This window comes from Periplaneta americana, chromosome 14, assembly GCF_040183065.1.
Source record: "Periplaneta americana isolate PAMFEO1 chromosome 14, P.americana_PAMFEO1_priV1, whole genome shotgun sequence".
NCBI lineage: Eukaryota > Metazoa > Arthropoda > Insecta > Blattodea > Blattidae > Periplaneta > Periplaneta americana.
The window spans coordinates 70773114-70792800 of NC_091130.1; the positions used below are offsets into that span (position 1 = coordinate 70773114).

The window sequence follows — 19687 nt, forward strand, 5'->3', positions numbered from 1 at the left end:
ATGCTGGGATCTATTGTATTTCTGCCACGCGGCTAGGGGTTGAGTAGAGGATGGAGGTTTATGAGGGATTACCAATTCCAAGAAGAGAGGCCGTCATGTTTTCGAGGCAAGTACATGTCTAATTTTATGAACTAAAAGAATTGAAAGTGATGGGTAAAAACCACATTTCTAATAGAAAAAATAAATGTTTTAGGCTGTATTTAAATACATTTTTAATAAATGAAGTTTTAGGTACTAAATACGTAAGTTGGCTATTCTGTTCTGGCTATTCTTTGGTGCATAGACTTACTAAATAACCCTTTGGCAAGAGGAGTAGTATTTTTACTCCTCTTGCCCTTTGGTGAGCACAGAAGGGACCAACGAGATAGAAAGAGAAGAATCTTTCTCTTTCTAACTCGTTGGAAGGGACAGTAGTTTCACGAGGTTTTCGGTGTTTGCGGGGAAGTGAAAAGCAAGGTCCGTGGACGGTCTGTCGCTATCGCTCTCACAGGTCCCTTCATAACAGCCTTTGAAGGCGTTGTAAATCTGTGACGTCATCATGGGGAGACACTTCATTGTCAACCCCTCGGCTTGCGCTGTCTTTATTAGTAGTTATTAGAATTTAGAAAACGCAGGGTGTGTTTGTGATTTTGTATAGCCCTTCATAGTGTGCTGTTTATAATAGGCCTAAATTGTTACTATTATAGCATGCAAAATGCCAAATTGTGCGGTGAGCAAGTGTCAGAATTTCAGCAGGAAAACTAAAGGCTCGAGTGTTATTTATCATGCGTTTCCCTCTGTTCCGAAGCTCCGAAAGATTTGTAGTAGGCTAAGTGTTATCGAAAAGATGAATTTGATGTTTCACCTGATCTTGAAACTGCGCGTATTTGTTCCGAATATTTCACATCTGATTCCTATGAGCGTGATTTGAAAGCCGAGCTTTTAAACATACCAGCAAAGAAAAAATTGTTGCAGAAAAAAAGTTTTGTCTGAGGTAAGTGAACCATTAGATGCAAAAACCAACAGTGCGGCAGGACGATCCATTGGGTGTGTTATCTTTCGTCTGGTCATTAGAAAATGAGGGGCTGGAACTCAAAAAAGAAACTGAAGAACTACGTATAGAAAATGAAAAACTTAAATTAGACAATGAAAAGTTAGAGTCTAAATTAAAAGCATTACTTACTTACAAATGGCTTTTAAGGAACCCGAAGGTTCATTGCCGCCCTCACATAAGCCCGCCATCGGTCCCTATCCTGAGCAAGATTAATCCAGTCTCTATCATCACACCCGACCTCCCTCAAATCCATTTTAATATTATCCTCCCATCTACGTCTCGGCCTCCCTAAAGGTCTTTTTCCCTCCGGTTTCCCAACTAACACTCTATATGCATTTCTGGATTCGCCCATACGTGCTACATGCCCTGCCCATCTCAAACGTCTGGATTTTAAGTTCCTAATTATGTTAGGTGAAGAATACAATGCGTGCAGTTCTGTGTTGTGTAACTTTCTCCATTCTCCTGTAACTTCATCCCGCTTAGCCCCAAATATTTTCCTAAGCAACTTATTCTCAAACACCCTTAACCTATGTTCCTCTCTCAGAGTGAGAGTCCAAGTTTCACAACCATATAGAACAACCGGTAATATAACTGTTTTATAAATTCTTTCAGATTTTTGGACAGCAGACTGGATGATAAGAGCTTCTCAACCGAATAATAACACGCATTTCCCATATTTATTCTGCGTTTAATTTCCTCCCGAGTGTCATTTATATTTGTTACTGTTGCTCCAAGATATCTGAATTTTTCCACCTCTTCGAAGAATAAATCTCCAATTTTTATATTTCCATTTCGTACAATATTCTGAAAAGCATTACAAATAAAATATAAAAAGCAAGTATATTTCAGGGTCAATCAAAGTTCACAACGACAAAGAAAGTGTTTAAATCGCTTAGTAAATGGAAAAGTAAAACATTTATTAGCTAAAGTGTTCACTCCAGGGCAAATAAAAATGCTTATTAGCGGGAAAAGAAAGCAAAAATGGGAAGAACAACACAATTCCGGCATTAGCTCACAAGCAAACGTTCTGATGGGGCAGATAAAAAATTTAAATTTTCTTCTTCCACCATGTTAATAATGTCAAAATAAGTGTTTATACAAATTTTGGCCACTCGACCACAATTACGAGACCGTCCAGAAAGTGATTTTCCCTGGGGCCGTTTACAGAAAAAAAGCACAATTACATGGAAAGATTTATTGAAACAGATACAGCAATTATTACTACATTTGTCAACATATCCCCCACTGGGATTGAGACATTTGTCATACCATGGGATCAATTTTTGTGTCGTAGAAGTCAGCTGCCTGCGATCGGTACCAGAATTTGACTGCGTCAGCACCTCTCTCTGTCGATCCCATGATATAAGAAATGTCTCAATTCCGGTGGAAAATATGTTGAAAAATAGCTCAACAATTTCTGTGTCTGTTCCAATAAATTTTTTCAATGAAATTGTCTTTTCTTTTTCTGTTAACGTCCCCTGGCAAACTTATTTTTTACGGTCCTCGTAATTGCGGTCGAGTGGCCGAAATTTGCATAAGTACTACTTTTGACATTATTAACATGATGAAAGAAAGAAATTTAACTTTTTTATCTGCCCCCATCAGAACGTTTGCTTGTCAGCGAGCAATTAGTGATAAAGTGTACAATCATTTGAGATCACAGGTGGGAATTCCTCTACCAAGCGTTGCTATCCTGCAGCGTTAGACAAAAAAATTGCCCTTTTCTCCTGGTATTCTTATATCTGTACTGAAAATTTTAAAAGAACAGGGGCTGTCTTTGAGCGAAATGGATAAGTTATCAGTGTTACTATTTGATGAGATGAATGTCAATGGTGTAATTTGTTACGATCACGGGAACGAATCGATATTGGGCCCTCACAGAAATGCTGAAATCGTAATGATCCGAGGATTGACAGGTGAGTGGAAGCCAGGGGCGTATTTTGCGGGCTACCGGCGGTAGCCCAAGGAAATTACAAAAGAAAAAGTTTATAATATAACATAATGTAATAATTTTGTATTATTAGTTTTACCATAGTAATTAAAATTAAAGTAATTGTTAGATATATTTTGTGTAATAATAGGGTCAGCGGTAGCCCAAACCCTTTAACCAGTATACGCCTCTGGTGGAAGCAGACCATCTGTTATGATTTCGATAAAACAATGAACAGAGAGCTACTGTTCGAAATTATAACAGAAATTGAAGTGGCAGGTTTCAGAGTAGTTGCAATTGTTTCTGATCTGCATGGCAGCAATAAAAAGACTGTGGAATGAGTTGCAAATAAATGTAAATCAAACCTACTTTTCAAATCCTGCTTCCGACGAAAATATTTGGGTTTTTGCAGATTTTCCCCATCTGATTAAGTTATTAAGAAACCATTTTATTGACAGTGGATTTCAATTGAATGACACAATTATAGAAAAAAATGTAATTGAAAGGATTATTAAATCCGATTCTTCGGAGTTGCAACTATTCCCGAAATTACATTGGGGTCACAATACTGTGCAAGAGAATGATAGGCAAAGAATTGCACCAGCCATGGAACTTTTTTCGCATCACACTGCTGCTCTGATTAAATATTTGGTACCTGAAAGGAAGAAGTTCATGAATTTTTTCAACTCACAAATGACTTCACAGATGTAATGAACTAGGGAATTCCGAAAGATCCTACACACAATAAACTGCAATGTGCCTTCGGGATTAACCACAAGGAACAAGTAGAGATATTAGATAGAAGAACTGAGAGTCAGAAGCAAAAATACTCTTCTACCTTTCCAGAATGGCTTCCTTACCTCTATTAAGAGCTTGAAAGGATTGTATAGCGATTTAAAAGAAAAAGGAATTGATTATATAATGACCAGGAAACTCAATCAAGACGCCCTGGAAAACCTGTTTTCCCAAATTCGTGGGATGGGATATTTTTATAATAACCTTCTACCCGTCGAAGTAAAAAATCGCTTGCACCTATTAATATTAGGATGTCGCCTGCCAGAGCCTATAAGTGTCCCTGTAGAAGATTTGGGTGGGTAATAATAACAAAGCAAGTTTTTCGGGATCTCGTAGACATTTCTCATGAAAGCGTGAACGAAATCCCTGAGGAAATAAACTCATTAGAAGTGGATATTGATGACAGAAACTCATTAGAGGTGGATATTGATGACAGAATTGACACAACAGAGCTAGTGTAAAGGGAAGAAATGGAAGCACTTAGATATTTTGCTGGTTATATTGCTAGAAAATGTAATAACAAAAGTGCTAATTCCAGTCAACAATCTCCAGGATGGATATAGGTCGTTTCACGTGGTGGACTGGTTTATTCCTCTTCTCAGTGAATGGGAACAATTGAAGAGTGTGAAGTTATATTTAGAAAATTTCATAAAAAATCACTCGACAGAAAAAAGAATGTAATTGGCCGTTTATTTAGATTTTTGAGGAAAAAGTTTCCAAATGAAGATCCGGAATTATTGAAGTTATTTAGTAGAGCACGGACATTTTTTAGAATTCGTTACCTAAATAGAAGAAAACAGGACGTCAAAAGAAGAAACCGTATGAAGCGGAAACAATGGTTGCAGAGCTGCTTGTCACATCCTTCACAAGACTAGGTGAGTCAGTTTAAATTTTGTGAAACATTCTTAAAATAAATTGTTCTATTTGTAAAATCAGTGTCACAATTGGGATACTTTCAGTCCCCATTGCTATTGAAATCCCTCCTCAACCACTTCACTAAATAGTGTAGGTTAGTTTACAAAATATTCATTTAATAATTCTGTATATAAAATTAATTATTAATTAGTTTTAGTGTACACACTACTCCTGTGTTATTAAGGCAAATTTAATACATTTTGCATGCGTAATTTAAATTCTGTCGTTCACTAGTGTAGTTTTTATTTATTGAACACTACTTTAATATAATTAATATTTTGAGGCTCGAAAACAGAAATTGAAGTGTAAAATAAACTAAATATACCTATTGTGCAATGCGTATTCGTTAATAACTTTCTTTAAAATTGGACAGAAATATTCTACAAATGTTAGAGATACAATGAAGCATTCATAATAATTTTTATATTGTTATAAGAATTTGGAAAGTAAACGGTCATTGAATTAAAAAAAGAAGATGGGATATTGAAGTGGGAGTTCTACTCCTCCTCTACTTCTTTACTCCTCCAGTGTGTATGTGACCCAAACAAATATATAAATATAGATCTTTAAATCACTTGATTATTGCTAGAAAATGCAAGCTGAGGGTTGGCAATGAGTATTGAAGCACGCGCATTTCTCCATGTCGACATCTTTCCTGTGCTTTGCACATCTCGCACTACAGTGGAGGGCGAATGATAAAACATGTCAAGATGGACGATTCAAATGCTTTAACGATGTAGAATGGAAACATATGGTAACTATTTAAATTAAATAAATATTTTTTGAGGGTTTTAAAACAAAACATGTTTTTCTCTTTTACTTTTATTATGTACTGTAGCACATGAGCACATAAGTACTGGCCGGCCCAGGTTAAAGTATCAGGTCAATTCCACGATAGGTTGGACATTGAAGTTAAAAATTAAATTTCGTGTTCAGTATATGTTCTTTATATCATTTTCTTCGGGAAAGTTCATATTTTCAGGAATTAACAGAAAAGTTCGATTTATTTAATTCATCTTTGTTTTACATACATCCGAAGTGAATATTTTTAGTGTGTACTTTTGATCTGTCAAATTTACTTTGGCAGTTTGTTGCCAAACCATAACTTAAAATTAATAAACAAGGCTGTTCTCTATTGTAATTCTATTAACAGAAAGAGAAGACTTTAAAATCAGTGTCAATTTACTTTTATGAATGTCAGTGAGTTTAAAAATTTGCTATTTTTAAAATAAGTGTGTTTTATGTAACACCCGTCACAGAATATGCTTAAAGTTACTCTCTTGCTCTCAGTTTTTGTCCTGAAGGCATCAATTTTTGAAACAAAGTCGAAATATGATGCCAAAAGTATAGTATTTTTAATTTTTCTTTTAAACTAAAAATAACAAGTGTTTTAATGTGACGGGTGTTACAAAATTAGAGCATGGAGAACACAGGAATTCTGTACTTTGATTTATTGCAGGTAGTTCCCACAACACATTATTCAATAGGTTTCAAATGTTGGTAAATCTGAAGTTTAAGTTATCAACAGTCGTCAATACCTGTTTCCTCCAAAATCTTACTTGTCTGAAAGATTTCCCACCAAATTTACATTAAGCTGAATGTTTGGTCGAAAGTTCTGATTTACATAAAAATTATAGGCTACAAAGGTAAATGTACTTATGTTCTATTTTAGTTAATCATAGTACTTTTCTATTCTATAACATTATTTCTTGCTTACTTAACAAGGAATGAATTACTGAAGATATTAACCACTAGCATAACCTAAAAATAAATGTAGATTGAGCTGCTGCATTTTTAGGATACACGAAGCTGCATGTTAACGATGCAATTATTTATTGTAACGTTTTGAGATAGCTGGATACCGTATATATTTAATTGCAGAATGGGGAAATCAGCAGCTGAGAGGCAACCTGAATGCCCTAGGCGAAGAAAATTAAATAAAGATAAAATTCTGTGGTGTTTGAGTAAAGGGGAATAAGAAATTTTTTGTGCAGATGGAATTTTGTTCCCCAGATGAACACACAAGTTAAATTATACAAGTTAGTGTGCAAAAATGAAAAGAATACTAGAAGTTGTGTTTTGTGTAGAAAAGTATTTTCAGTAAGAGTTCCAAGTTTAAATTTCACTTATCACCAAGCTCATTTTATGACATCTCCCTTTACCCAAACAACACAGATACGAAGACTATTTGCAGAAGGAGAGAGAGAGGGACAAGCTTAGGAGAACAAAGAAGCTATCAAGAAAAGAATTTACTGCTCACAGTAAGAAAACAAAACTGAAAGTTTAAAACTAAAGGGCAAGAAAAGCTGCATTAATAAACAATAGTGTTTTCAGTGAAACGAAATTCCAGTCACTAGGAAAAGCTGTCCAAATAGCAAAAATTATGACAGCTCTGAGTATGATGCTGCTTAAGTTGTTGTATTTTGTTTTGTAATTACAGTTTTAGTAAAATTTATTAAATTCCATTGTGAGAAATATAAATTTATATTTAGTATTTGTTGAAGTGAGCATATAAAGGCCTACTAAAAAGTAAATTTATGTTAGGAACAACAGTTTAATATCAAAAGCGAATCTGTACTTCTAGCCACACTATTTTGATTTTATGGCTGTATTTTTTATTGTTTCTATTAAATATTTGTATTAATTTACTTTAGAGCGTCAGAAGTACAATTTTGAAGCTGTAAACATCATATTTGTAATTTACTAAGTGAAAGTTAACTTAAAAAAAATTGCACACTTTGAAAACATATGTCTATCATTGATATTAGGCTACCAGTACTCTTAAGTCTATGTAGTGAACTACAGAAAATGTATGTTCTATGATTTGGGGGAAAAAAAAAAAAAAAAAAAAAAAAAAAAAAAAAAAAAAAAAAAAAAAAAAAAAAAAAAAGTGAAATTTCTTCAGACAAGTAACACCAGTCACATTATTAAGTAACACCCGTCACATAAGATTAATTAAATTAAGTGTAGGGCTTAATATTTTAATTACATCCATTATATCACTCGATTCCTTGAACTTTCCTCTCACTGAAAATAGGTAACACAATTAATTCAAACTGTGAACTTCACAGAGTTATCAGTTAAACTGTATCATTAATTTATGCATGTCTTTTTCATGTTACACCCGTCACATTGTTTATTTCACTTATATCACCTGACAAATAATGGTTACAAAAAAAAATAATTAGTTGTGTCTGACAAGCAAGAAGTGGAGATTCATTGGAGTATAAAAGAACTAGTAAAAATATTTTATTAATTATTGTATTCTAATTAAATTTCGAAGAATCTCTTTCTGAAAGTAACACCCATCACAGTGGAATTGATCATCATTAAACACCTTTAAAATCACTATATTCTTTTATTTATACTCCGTATAAGTACCGGTACTAAGGTTTTATCAACATTAAGTGCTAGTTTATCTGCACTACATCAATCAACATTTCTTCATTAGATTCAACACTGTATTAGAAGTGATCATATTATTTACTTCGATAATCACACTTATATCATCTACAAATGAGATTACCTGGGATAAAATAATGTATGGTTGAGGCTCAACGTTTAATATAAACTAGAAACAATATCATGTATGTTTAGGCAACAGTCCGAAGACTGGTTGGAACCTCATAAGCCATAAGTAACACCAATAAGGCATCACTCATGAGGCAGCTAAGCCAGGAGATAATTGGGTAGAGTGGCCAGTTCCTTTTCCTCTCCATTGTATACATCGCTGACTAGTAACATATTACACTAATCAGACTTCAGATACCGGTATATACAAATAATTGTTCTTCTAACACATATCATCAAATGGAGTGTACTGCATGATAATAGACATAACAACCAGAACCAAAATAATGGTCTTGCTCGTGAAATTACTTAAAATTTATGCACAGACAAGCTTTAAACTGGACTGTCTTGATATTCAGCTTCAACACAGTCCTCAGCTTTCTGCATGTAATGTAATGGTAGCTGCTGATACAAAAAAAAAAAATAGAAAATGGGTATTAATTAAGCTGAAACTAATCAGAAAGATGGAGTGACTTAAATAATTGATTAAATGGCGATCTTACTCGTGTTAATTACGTAAGCATGTGCGGCTTACAGCTGTTTCGGTGCTACTTAACACCATCCTCAGAGCCTACTAGATCTCTGCACTATCTCAACTTCGCTGCCTGTTGTGTGGGTGCGTTCGTGTGATGAAGAGTTGTGTCAAATAGTGTGTGTGTTCTGAAATTGATCTGTGTTTTGAGAATTTGATTAGGGTGTGTTTTAGTGTGTCTGTATATTTCATATTGTTCTAGTGTGTTGAGTTTTTGGTTTTTGGGTTGTATGTGTAGGATTTCCATGTCTGTATTTATGTTATTGTATGTGTGGTTAGCATTAGTTATGTGTTCGGCATTAGTAGATGTATTGTGTCCTCTGATTATTGCTTTAATGTGTTCTTTGTATCGAGTTTGGAATGATCTGCCTGTCTGTCCAATGTAGAAACTGTCGCAACTATTGCATGTGACTTTGTATACGCCTGTGTGGTTGTATTTATTTGTTTGTGTTGTTTGTTTGTTGAGATGTCTTTGTAGTGTGTTTTCTGTTCTGTATGCTATGTTGTATTTCTGTTTTCTGAATGAGGATGCGATCTTGTGTGTGTTTTTGTTTTCGTATGTTAGTGTGATGTATTTCTTGTGTTTGTGTTGTGTTTGTTGAGTTTTTGTTTTGTCTTCCTTATGATGTTGTCTATTATGTTTCAACATGGAGTGACTTAGTTCTTAAGTATTTACCATTGAAAGCCAACCAGTCAAATAACATAGGTAGGCCTACTTATATTCAGTCTTCTTGAAGGTAATTTCTGCAAGTAATATTTAAGAAAATTTGTTGTGTAGCCAGCAGTATGTCTGTAGTTGCAATTCTATTACAGCAAGATCGGTGTCTGAACGAGCTGCAGATGCCTGCTACAAACAAGATTGTAATGCTCCCCAAAGTGATGTCTCAGCTGAGGAAGCACAACTTGAAGCACACGGCGTGTTGTCTGTGCTGGCTGCCTGGTTAGCAGCCATGCCTGACCTCAGCATGCTCAGCCTCAAGATCAGAGATAACCTCCTCAAGCTGCTCTGGGAGGTAAGTCAGTCTTGTACCCCTCATAGTGTATACACTCAAAGAAACAAAAAAATTATCGACCGTGTTTTTTGATGGTACAGTTATCCGCATTAATTCAACCCGAATATAAGTTAATTAACACAATTAAAAGTAATCCTGATGTTATGCACAGTAATCAAGATTTAGAATGGTCAGAAGCTACATTTATACCTGTAAGTTAAATGCGTATTGATCTAGAGATTTATATTAGAGAGAATATTAGTATAAGGGTGAAGCCACAGTATTTCTGTTCAGAAGAGACCAGACATAGAATGAGTGAAAGACAATTGTGTAATACATCATTTTAAAGCTTGAAATCTCTATTACTTAGATCCATGGATAATTTTGCAAAAATTTACAGAATTTTGAAAGGGAGCTTGAAAATGTTTCCCGTGGTGTAATTTTGTGTTATTTAAAAAGGCTTAAAGTTTAAATAATTTATTTGAAATATTTCTACTTATGTTTTCAAAGATATGTACTTAAAAGTCTTTCATATCATGCATTTAAAAGATTTATCCAGTTTAAAAGTTAGTGGTATTCTGTTAAAAATGAAGACGATGTCCCATATGTAACAAATTAATCGACATTTTTAAACTTTGTGCCTTGTTATCAATGCAGAACAATTTTTAGTATCTATTTTTTAAAGTATGGTGTTATATTGTAACTGAAAATACATAAAAAATGTGGGGTATGAAATAGGCATTAAATTTTATTTTAAAATCTGTTACTAATGGGACTGTTTCCTTAGATATTAAGGAAATTCCATTTTAGGGAGATATATGTTCTGTAATATTTGAGAATTTATCAGCTAGTCAGGTTGCCAGCATTATGGAGGAAAAGCCAACCCCCTATTATGGCTTTGGTATACATGATAGCAACATATAATTAGTAGCCCATACATAAAAAACTTGATTTAATTAAAAAAGATAAGTTTCATTACTTATACGATTTCAGTAGGGCTGCTTGAACTAATGTTATTTTGATCATTATAATAATTTAACTTGTGAAGGAAGTTTTTGTTTCACTTATTTGATTAGTTATTTTTTATTCATAAATATTGGTTACATAATTTTGAGGTTAAGAAGCAAAAATATTTAGGTACAAAATTTATTGTAAATGTTATATAGGCATACAAAATGATGTAATAACCCTTCATGGTGTGCTATTATTATCCACTTGTAAGTTATGGCTCCTATGGCAGTTGCAGAAAGAGTGAGAAAATATAGGCAAAAAATAAAAAATAAAGAAAATCCAGAGCTTAGGGAAAGTGAAAAAAAGAAAGAAGGAGAGAGATTGAGAGTATATAGAAATACTTAAGAGCTGTAAAATGAATAAGAGAGAGATTGATCGAGAAAGAATTTGGAAAAAAGAGAAGAAGAGAGTTCAAAGAGAGAGAAAAAAGTTACAAGCTGCTCAATGTCAGATATCAGAGGCATCAACATAAAAGATTTCACTACAATTAATAGGCAAGGTATTCACATGGGTTGAACGCAATCTTCAAACATGTCGGCCTCGGTAGCGTAGTTGGTATAGCTCTAGTCTTCTATGCCCGAGGTTGCGGGTTCAATTCCAGCCCAGGTCGATGGCTTTTAAGTGTGTTTAAATGCGACAGGCTAATGTCAGTAGATTTATTGGCACGTAAAAGAACTCCTGCAGGACAAAATTCCGGCTCATGGGCGACACTGCTATAACCTCTGCAGTTGCGAGCATTGTTAAATAAACCATAATTTAATTTATCTTTCAACATCTCCAACAAAACAAGTTCATGTTCTTTCCAACACCATTCAAAATCTGTCACCTTCAAAGCTAAAAATTACTTTCTGAAAACCTTAAACTCTATTTGATAAGTGATCTAAAGGAAAGAAAGAAACGGAGTGATGCACTAAGTGAAGAATGAAAGTGTGAAGTGATACAGTTCTACAGAAGGAATGACATAAGAGAATAAGACCAGGAAAGAGGGAATATGTTTCTGTGAAAAATCTCGAAAGCGGAAACAAATACAAAAGCATATTTTAATCGTGAAAATTCAAGAGGGAGTCAGTTTTAAAAACTGATCATAATTTTAAAATAGGATTATCCATGTTTAAAACATTGAGACCATCGGAAGCATTTCCAATATCATGCAGAGTTCACAGTGTATGCATGTGCTCATATGAAAACATAGAAATGCTTGTGGAAGGGCTGAATAAAATAAATGCAAATATTTGCACTTCCAGCTGATGAAATTAAAATGATTGAATCCAAAATTCAAAATTTGGGTATGTAAGGCACACTCTGAAACAATCTTTTAGTTATTATTGTTAAGTTGAATACGATAACTTAATACTAGTGTGTCCCATACATAGCTAAACACTTGTCACACTTCTCAGAAATTATATTTTTGTGATTGGATCATATAAAGGAAAATCTTTGACCTGATAGTACATGTTAAGTATATATTGTAAAGTAATGCTGAGCACCAAAAAGCATTTTTAACTATAAGTAATTTCAGAAAAAATGAAGTGGAAATAAACCAGTAATTTTCTACTGTGCCCTACGTAACTGGTATTATTTTTTTTTTGCACTGAAATAAGATTTTTGGATTCCTGACTGTGGTATAATGTAAGGAAAGGCATTCTGTTGAATTATATGTGAGTCTTTATTTTTAAAAACTGTAAATTATATTCCAGTTCAAGAAAATGTATTGCAAAATGTCCCATATGTAGCACACAAATACTGTGGCTTTACCCATATGCTAATCACTTTCAATGTTATACACGTGCATATTGTATCTCATTCATAACAAATGGAAAGCACATCAGCCTATTAAGAAAATGTTCCATGTTCAAGCCCTGGCTGCGAGTATTTTTTATTAGGGTCTATTGTCACATCTTTACAATTTGAACGTATGTTGCTCAGAATTATTTTGTGTTTCCTGAATACATTTTGGGAAAATTATGTAGCCCGGAAAAGGGCTGTTATTGGCTGTCATTCAATATACACATCCTTAATCTCTATTTTCACAGATTTCTTGTATTCGAGTGGGAAGGGATATGCTAATTAACCCTAGAATGTTATCGTACGTAATTTTGACGTATAATTGATCCTCCTGATTTTCCCGTCAAGCGAGCCCCTCCTTTTTCTAGCTATGCCTCCATCTGTCAGTTGCTCACTATCAGTCATGACAGCAGGTTGTAACTTACACGTTTAGCCAAGTTATTATAAGATATATGTATTTCATGTAAGTTTATTTTCATGAAAATAAAAATTAGAAACGAAAAAGAGACCTAAACAAGTAACACTGCAAAGAAAAGAATAAAAAAATTCTATTCCGAAACGAATATAGAATCCAAAAGCACTCTTTTCGCCTATTATGTCATTTTTTCGTATGGTAACAATAGCAATACAGTACTACACAATGACGATAGCATTCTAGGGTTAATACTCACGGAAGCATATTATAAGATTGAAACGGATATATAGACCAGAACAATAATTTATAATTGCCAATTATAATATAATTACGAGTAACGTTATCAAGTCGCTATGGCAATTCTTGTAGCTTCATCTTCAATAATTACTATCTATCTTTCCTTTGAAGGACATGGTGGAGGCATAGTGAACCCTTAGCTAAATTAGGAATCTATAAGAAGAACAAAGTATTCTAATTAAACATTCCTTGCAATTGCCATAATAAAACGAAGTGATTTCAATGAAAATAGAGATTTTTTAACTTCAATATGAACAAGAAAAGGTATTATTTTTAATAGCACTGAATCTCACGTGACAAAAATATTCATATGACAGGAACAAAATTAATGAAAACCACAATTATTAAAAGTTGAATATGAAACACCAGTACAGATACAAAAAAAAAATTAAATGTATTTTAATGAATATAATAAAAGTTTAAAGACTTCAGACAGAAGAATACAAGGAAAGAATTTGTTGGAACAGGCGATTTAAAATTATCTTGGGTGACAAAAAATTCTGTCAGCCTTAGGAACAAAATTTTTGAAACTGCTCTCATAGTTGACACACCCTGTCAGCTTTTGGTACAGAACTTCCTATTGCCAGTAAATTTAAATACCAGGTTCTTGTAACGTTTCTGGAATAATATGAACAAAAAACTAATTTAAATGTGATTTTTTTTTTTATTTCACCAAAGCCTGACACATTGTGTCAGACACTGGAACATCTGTAAAATTAAGAGTACCAATGGCTGACACCCCTGTGACAGGTTATTCTATCTTCGTTTTCAAACAAACCATGTTCTTACTATCTTCTGCATACAATTTTACATATTCAGTATTAATAACAACTTAAAATTCCACATAAAATTGGCATTATGATTAAAATAATTGTATGTGCACGCTTACCGTTTTGCTTAACAATAATGGCTATTCCATGCAAAATGATAGAACAGTCTACTTTATGCAGCATCCATCATGTTGAATTCAGGTGTATTTCCAGGAGAATAATGTGCGATGTTGCCAAGATAACAGGAAGTTAGAACAACTTCAGACATTCTGTTTCTGACTACATGTAATCTTATTACGACACATTGAAACTGAAAGTGTCAGGCTTTGGGTCAGTGTCAGCTTTCGGTGCAGTTACCTTAGCTATGCTTAATTCTTTGGAAGTAAAATTTTGATGGAATATTTCAGGTTTTGTGATATTGTTTTTATTATATTTATGTAATTCTCTTTTGATAAATTTGTTAGTTTTTTTGATATTGGGATGTAATCTGTGAGAGTTTGAGTAGTGTTTATTAAATGCATTTGCTGTATCTCTACTATCTGTTAGTGTTTTGTTTAGTATTATTTATTATTTGAATAATAGGTTGGCTAATATTTTCCTGTGTATTGGAAATATTCTTCAGAAATTTATATGTTTTAGTGCTATCGGTTCTGTAATTAATATTTTCAATAAATTTATTAAAACTGTTCTTTTTTGCTGTTATAATTGCTTTTTTAAGAATGGCAGTCTTCCTCCTCCAATCTTGAGTATCTTCTGGTGTTTTTCTGTGTTCTGCTTTGATTCTTGCTTTATCTCTATCTTGTTTCAATAAATTCAGGTTTTCTGTCCAGAATGGGGTGTATTTTTTTATTTTGCCTCGTGGGATGTGCTTTTTTCCAATTTTAAGAAAGCACATCCCACGAGGCAAACCATAAAATATTTAAAAGTTCTTGTTAAATAAAATAGTCACAAATTCAATAATAATTTACAGAGTGTAACTCAGTTTTTATTATATATATATATATATATATATATATATATATAATATATTTTTTTTCACAACTGGAATTACTGTATAACATTCATATTATAAAAATGTTAACAATATAATATTAAGTAAAAGAAACAAGAATGAATGTGTATAAAAGGGTAACATAAATTTAATTACTGAATTTTTAAAATAAATTTTACAATCAATCAATCAATCAATCAATCAATCAATCAATCAATCAATCAATCAATCAATCAATCAATCAATCAATCAATCAATCAATCAATCAATCAATCAATCAATCAATCAATTTTGTTAATGTATCCAGCTTTTTGCTGACAACATAAAGTTCACTGTAGTCTATTCAGTGGTTGTTTTTCACGAGAAATGAGGGATATTTTGATCGGTGTTCATTATAGATGCCTGTTGCTAGTAGCCAGAGTTGGGATTTGGTCAATATATACTGCAGGGCTGTGTCTTCTGCAACTAGTACTGATGATTTTAATTGACTACTTTTGTGGTTTATGGATGGACAGTATAGAAGAATGTGTTCCAGATATTCATCATGATTATTACACCACAGACAAGGAGGATTATCAGAAATGTGAAATCGGTGTAGGTACAATTGTGTGACAATGTGACCTGTTCTGGCTCTAGTTAAAAATGTTTGAACATGTCCAGGTAAGTTTTTGTACATTTCCAGGTCATTTGGTTTCTTTTGTACAGATTAAAATTTTTCCTTTCTCAGAAGAGAGCCAATTGTTGATCCATAGGTTTATAAGATGAGACTTTACTGAAGCAAAAGCACTGGATAGAGATATCACTTGAAGAGGTCTTGGTTGCAAATATGTTGCCTGTTTTGCAATATTATCGACTTTCTCGTTTCCAGGTATACCACAATGACTAGGTATCCAATAATCATATGAATGAAAGAGAAAATACAGCTCATGAACATTTTTGATTCTCAATGGGTTTTAACATTAGAAATACGTTTCATAGCGAATACAACACGAGGTGCAGACAGAATCATGCAATAAGGCAAGCTCTGTCAAAGCTGTTAAACTAAAATTGGTATTGTCAGTTCGAAATAGTTTATCGTTTTTCATTATTATATTATCATGTAATGCACATTATATTGTTCTATAGCAATATACTTCAACAAAATGTTACGACAGTGACAAACTACAGGACAAACATGAGTTTGGCATTCCAGGAACTACTCCAAGTTTTACAAATTATGTTGTTGTTGTTTTCTAATGCCAGGCGTTTGACAATAAAGTCATTTGACCTCTTGCACTCCAATATTTTTCAAATATATTATCATGACCAGCCACTGAAGCACAGATTTTGAGGTGTTCCGAATCCATTTCTTGGTTTGAGTTGCACAATGGACAGTTAGGGGACAGATATACTCCAATTCTATGCAGGTGTTTGGCCAAACAATCACGGCCTGTTGCCAATCTAAATGCAGCTACAGACGACCTTCGTGGTAAATCGGGAATTAACTGTGGATTTTGATGCAGAGAGTTCCATTTTTTCCCTTGGGATTGTGTTATCAAATTTTGTTTGTTGAAGTCTAAGTATGTAGGTTTAATAAATCTTTTCACAGAGTAATACGTAGATTTAGTAACAAGTCTGTAAGTAGCAGTGCTGCCCTTCTTTGCTAAAGCTTCCGCATTCTCGTTTCCCAGGATTCCACAATGGGATGGTATCCATTGGAATACAATTCTTTTATTGAGTGATATTAATTGAGAGAGCATTTTAGTTATTTCTGCTGTTTGAGATGAAGGTGTGTGTTTAGAGACTATTGATAGAAAAGCTGCTTTGGAGTCTGACAATATAACTGCATTCCTAAATTTATTGATGTGACATAGAAGATTCCTGAGACTTTCACTTATTGCAATGTTTTCACCATCAAAACTTGTTGTTCCATATCCAAGAGATCTATAAAGTGAGAAGAGACAGCACGTAACACCTGCACCGGCACCTTGTTCTCTGGAGATCAAGGATCCGTCGGTGTATAAATGAAGCCAGTTTTGTGGAGGGTACCTAATATTAATTGTCTCTAAAGACAATTGTTTCAGTATTTCAGTGTTTACTTCTGATTTCAGTATTTCTTCTGTTAAATTTAAATTATATTCTATATTTAATAGAGTTAAAGGGTTTGGTTTAATTTGTAAGTTTTCTTTTAAATTCGGGATATTGATTTTCTGTTTTAATTCTTGAACAATGGATATGAAACTTTTTTGAGTTTTCAATCTACAGAGAGGACTGTATGAATGCCAGTTGTTTCCTGGTAATCTGATAAGTTTTTCATATTGAATCAATGCTTTTTCTTCTATTGTCATTTTGATGCTGTTAATATTAGTGAGGAATCCCATAGAATCTATTGGAGTTGTTTTGATTCCACCAGTACAAATTATAGGTCTACTGATCTGTCCCATCACAACTGCATCTGCAGAAAACACTTTTTCTGCATCAAGACGAAAAAAAACTTACACCAGGACAACCATGTCAAGCACAAGGCTTTGTAATCTAGCAATTTCATCCGTCGAGAGGAAGAAAAGTTGGAATTTGTTGAAGGACCCATCATCAGTGGTCAACAAATTCGTTGCTAGGAAATCTCGACAGCTCCAGTTCAACTTATGAAGCATTTTTGTAGGTATGACTTGCATGATTGTTTATCATAATTTTGAATTTTACAATTCATTTTGATTTTTCAGATAAATCTATTCAATAATGATAAATTTATTGCATAAACATACACCATTTGTCTACATCGTAATAATGCATAGCACTATGTGATCTGGTCTAATCTAGACACAAAGTATAACATTATATAAATTTTATAAATTTTAACTATTTTATCTTTACAATAAGTGATATCGGTATTTAACAATGTAACATGAGTTATATGTATTAACATTCACATCCACAATCTTAAATTTCATACTTTATTTTCCTGCAAAACAAATTACACAAATTCAAAATTGAACATTTCCACCAATAAGTTTTCCACTACATAAAACGCATGATAAAATTAATCAACTTTGTTATACATATTACTTTGTACAGTTTAATGGATTAAGGTTAGATTTCGTCAATTTTTAAATATCTGATGATGCTGAACAGGCGAAAACGTTCATATCTATTTGAGATGTAATAACAAATAATAAAATTTGCAAATAGATAAATGTTATTGATTGAGCAATTAAAATAAATTTATCATAATTTTGCATGTTATCAAATAAGACTTCCGAGAACGAGTTTCAAGGCATTGCCAGGTACTTTATAAACCCTGCATAACTGGCCCACCCAAAATAATTAGCCTGGCTATGCTACCGACACAGAGATTACAAACAGTCAACACAGATCTCGTAGGCTATAGGTAACTTTTTTCACTAGGAACAGTGCTCGCAATGGCTACTTTCCTTAAAAGTGTTGAGATCTCCCAAAATGACCCTACTCTTAATTTTCGCGACATCTCTTGTAGCTTTTATAAGGTTAGTTTCAATGACTACACAGGTCGTTTGTAATGTTTCAGACCACTCCGTCCTGGAGAGAAAGGTTGGGTGGCTAGTGCAAGTGCGCCAGAACCTACTAATAAGGACTATTTTGTGCATCCCAAATGGGAAAATGAGACAGACATTAGTATGGTAAGTGTGCCATGATTGACAGCAACTATGCTGTGTTAAATGGGATGGTTCTTGTAAGAAATTCAGGAACAACTTTGATTTTTAATTTCTCTTCACAATAATTGTAATTTCCACTTACACTAATGAAAGAGAAGATCTATCATTTTGTCATTTTATATTAAGATATTGCGAGTTGCATAATGTTTTTGCTATGCATGTTTTAATTCTGTAATTCGAAGTTGCCTTATCAATTTTTGGCGAAAACTGTATTTTGTAATATGTTGTGAATCCTAAAGGTATCTATGTTGTGACAAAAGATGATATGCATATCTCTGGTATTTTTCTGTCTAACCCATTGTTATGTACTGATTATTATGACTTCATACAGTCGTTCAAACCTTAAAAGCATAGGTCTTGAAAAACTGCAATAAATGACATATCACATTTTGTCTTGAAGCCACAGATTTATCGGAAATACTGTATGTTGTTGTCGAATGAAAATTAAAAGTTGATTTGCATCATTCTTTCTCTAGTTCGAGTTACGCCATACCTTGGTAGGTACTCATGGTGGAACACAAACCCACAATCCCTGATATCCGATATATGCAGAACCTATATGTATGTATACATTATTCAGTTACTGCATTACAGTTTAGCAAATACCGTACACTATTTACAATATTTACAGCTAAGTGTCATTTTCACCAATGCCGGTAAATTAATTTATCTCAGTTTGCTAAAACTCAGTTAATACACTGAGAAACGGGAAACACTCAACTCTGTGGTAGCCACACCTTTTATTATCTTAGTTTTCTAAAACGTAAATTTTGTTTAATTCACTTTGATCCTTAAAATTCTCATTTTGGAACCATCTCGAAAGAAGACCATCTTGGAAGAAAAAGTGACTAGCATCATACGAGTTCTTCATTATAATAAAAGCAGAAACAACTGAATATGAGTATCTCGACGGAGTAGTTGATTATGAAAACAGTTTTGTTACCGTAAAGAACCATGCGCGTTGATGGAGGAAGAGAAGA

At 33.4% G+C, this 19687-nt stretch overlaps 1 protein-coding gene across 5 annotated transcripts in view; it reads left to right on the forward strand.

Annotated features, from left to right (window-relative positions):
* The first annotated feature begins 296 nt into the window (after positions 1-296).
* Positions 297-19687, forward strand: part of LOC138713443 (uncharacterized) — a 51608-nt gene continuing 32217 nt past the window's right edge. For 3 of the 5 annotated variants that reach the window (XR_011335869.1, XR_011335870.1, XR_011335868.1), the window contains exons 1-4: positions 297-973; positions 4297-4633; positions 9589-9788; positions 18560-18671. Coding sequence is in view for 1 of the 5 variants with exons in the window: in XM_069845552.1 (XP_069701653.1) it covers positions 4594-4633; positions 9589-9788; positions 18560-18595 (276 nt within the window). In the remaining 4 variants the exon portion in view is untranslated. Of the gene's footprint in view, positions 974-4296; positions 4634-9588; positions 9789-16200; positions 17678-18559; positions 19164-19687 lie in introns of those variants that run through there. The other 2 variants (XM_069845552.1, XR_011335871.1) reach the window with 2 other exon arrangements.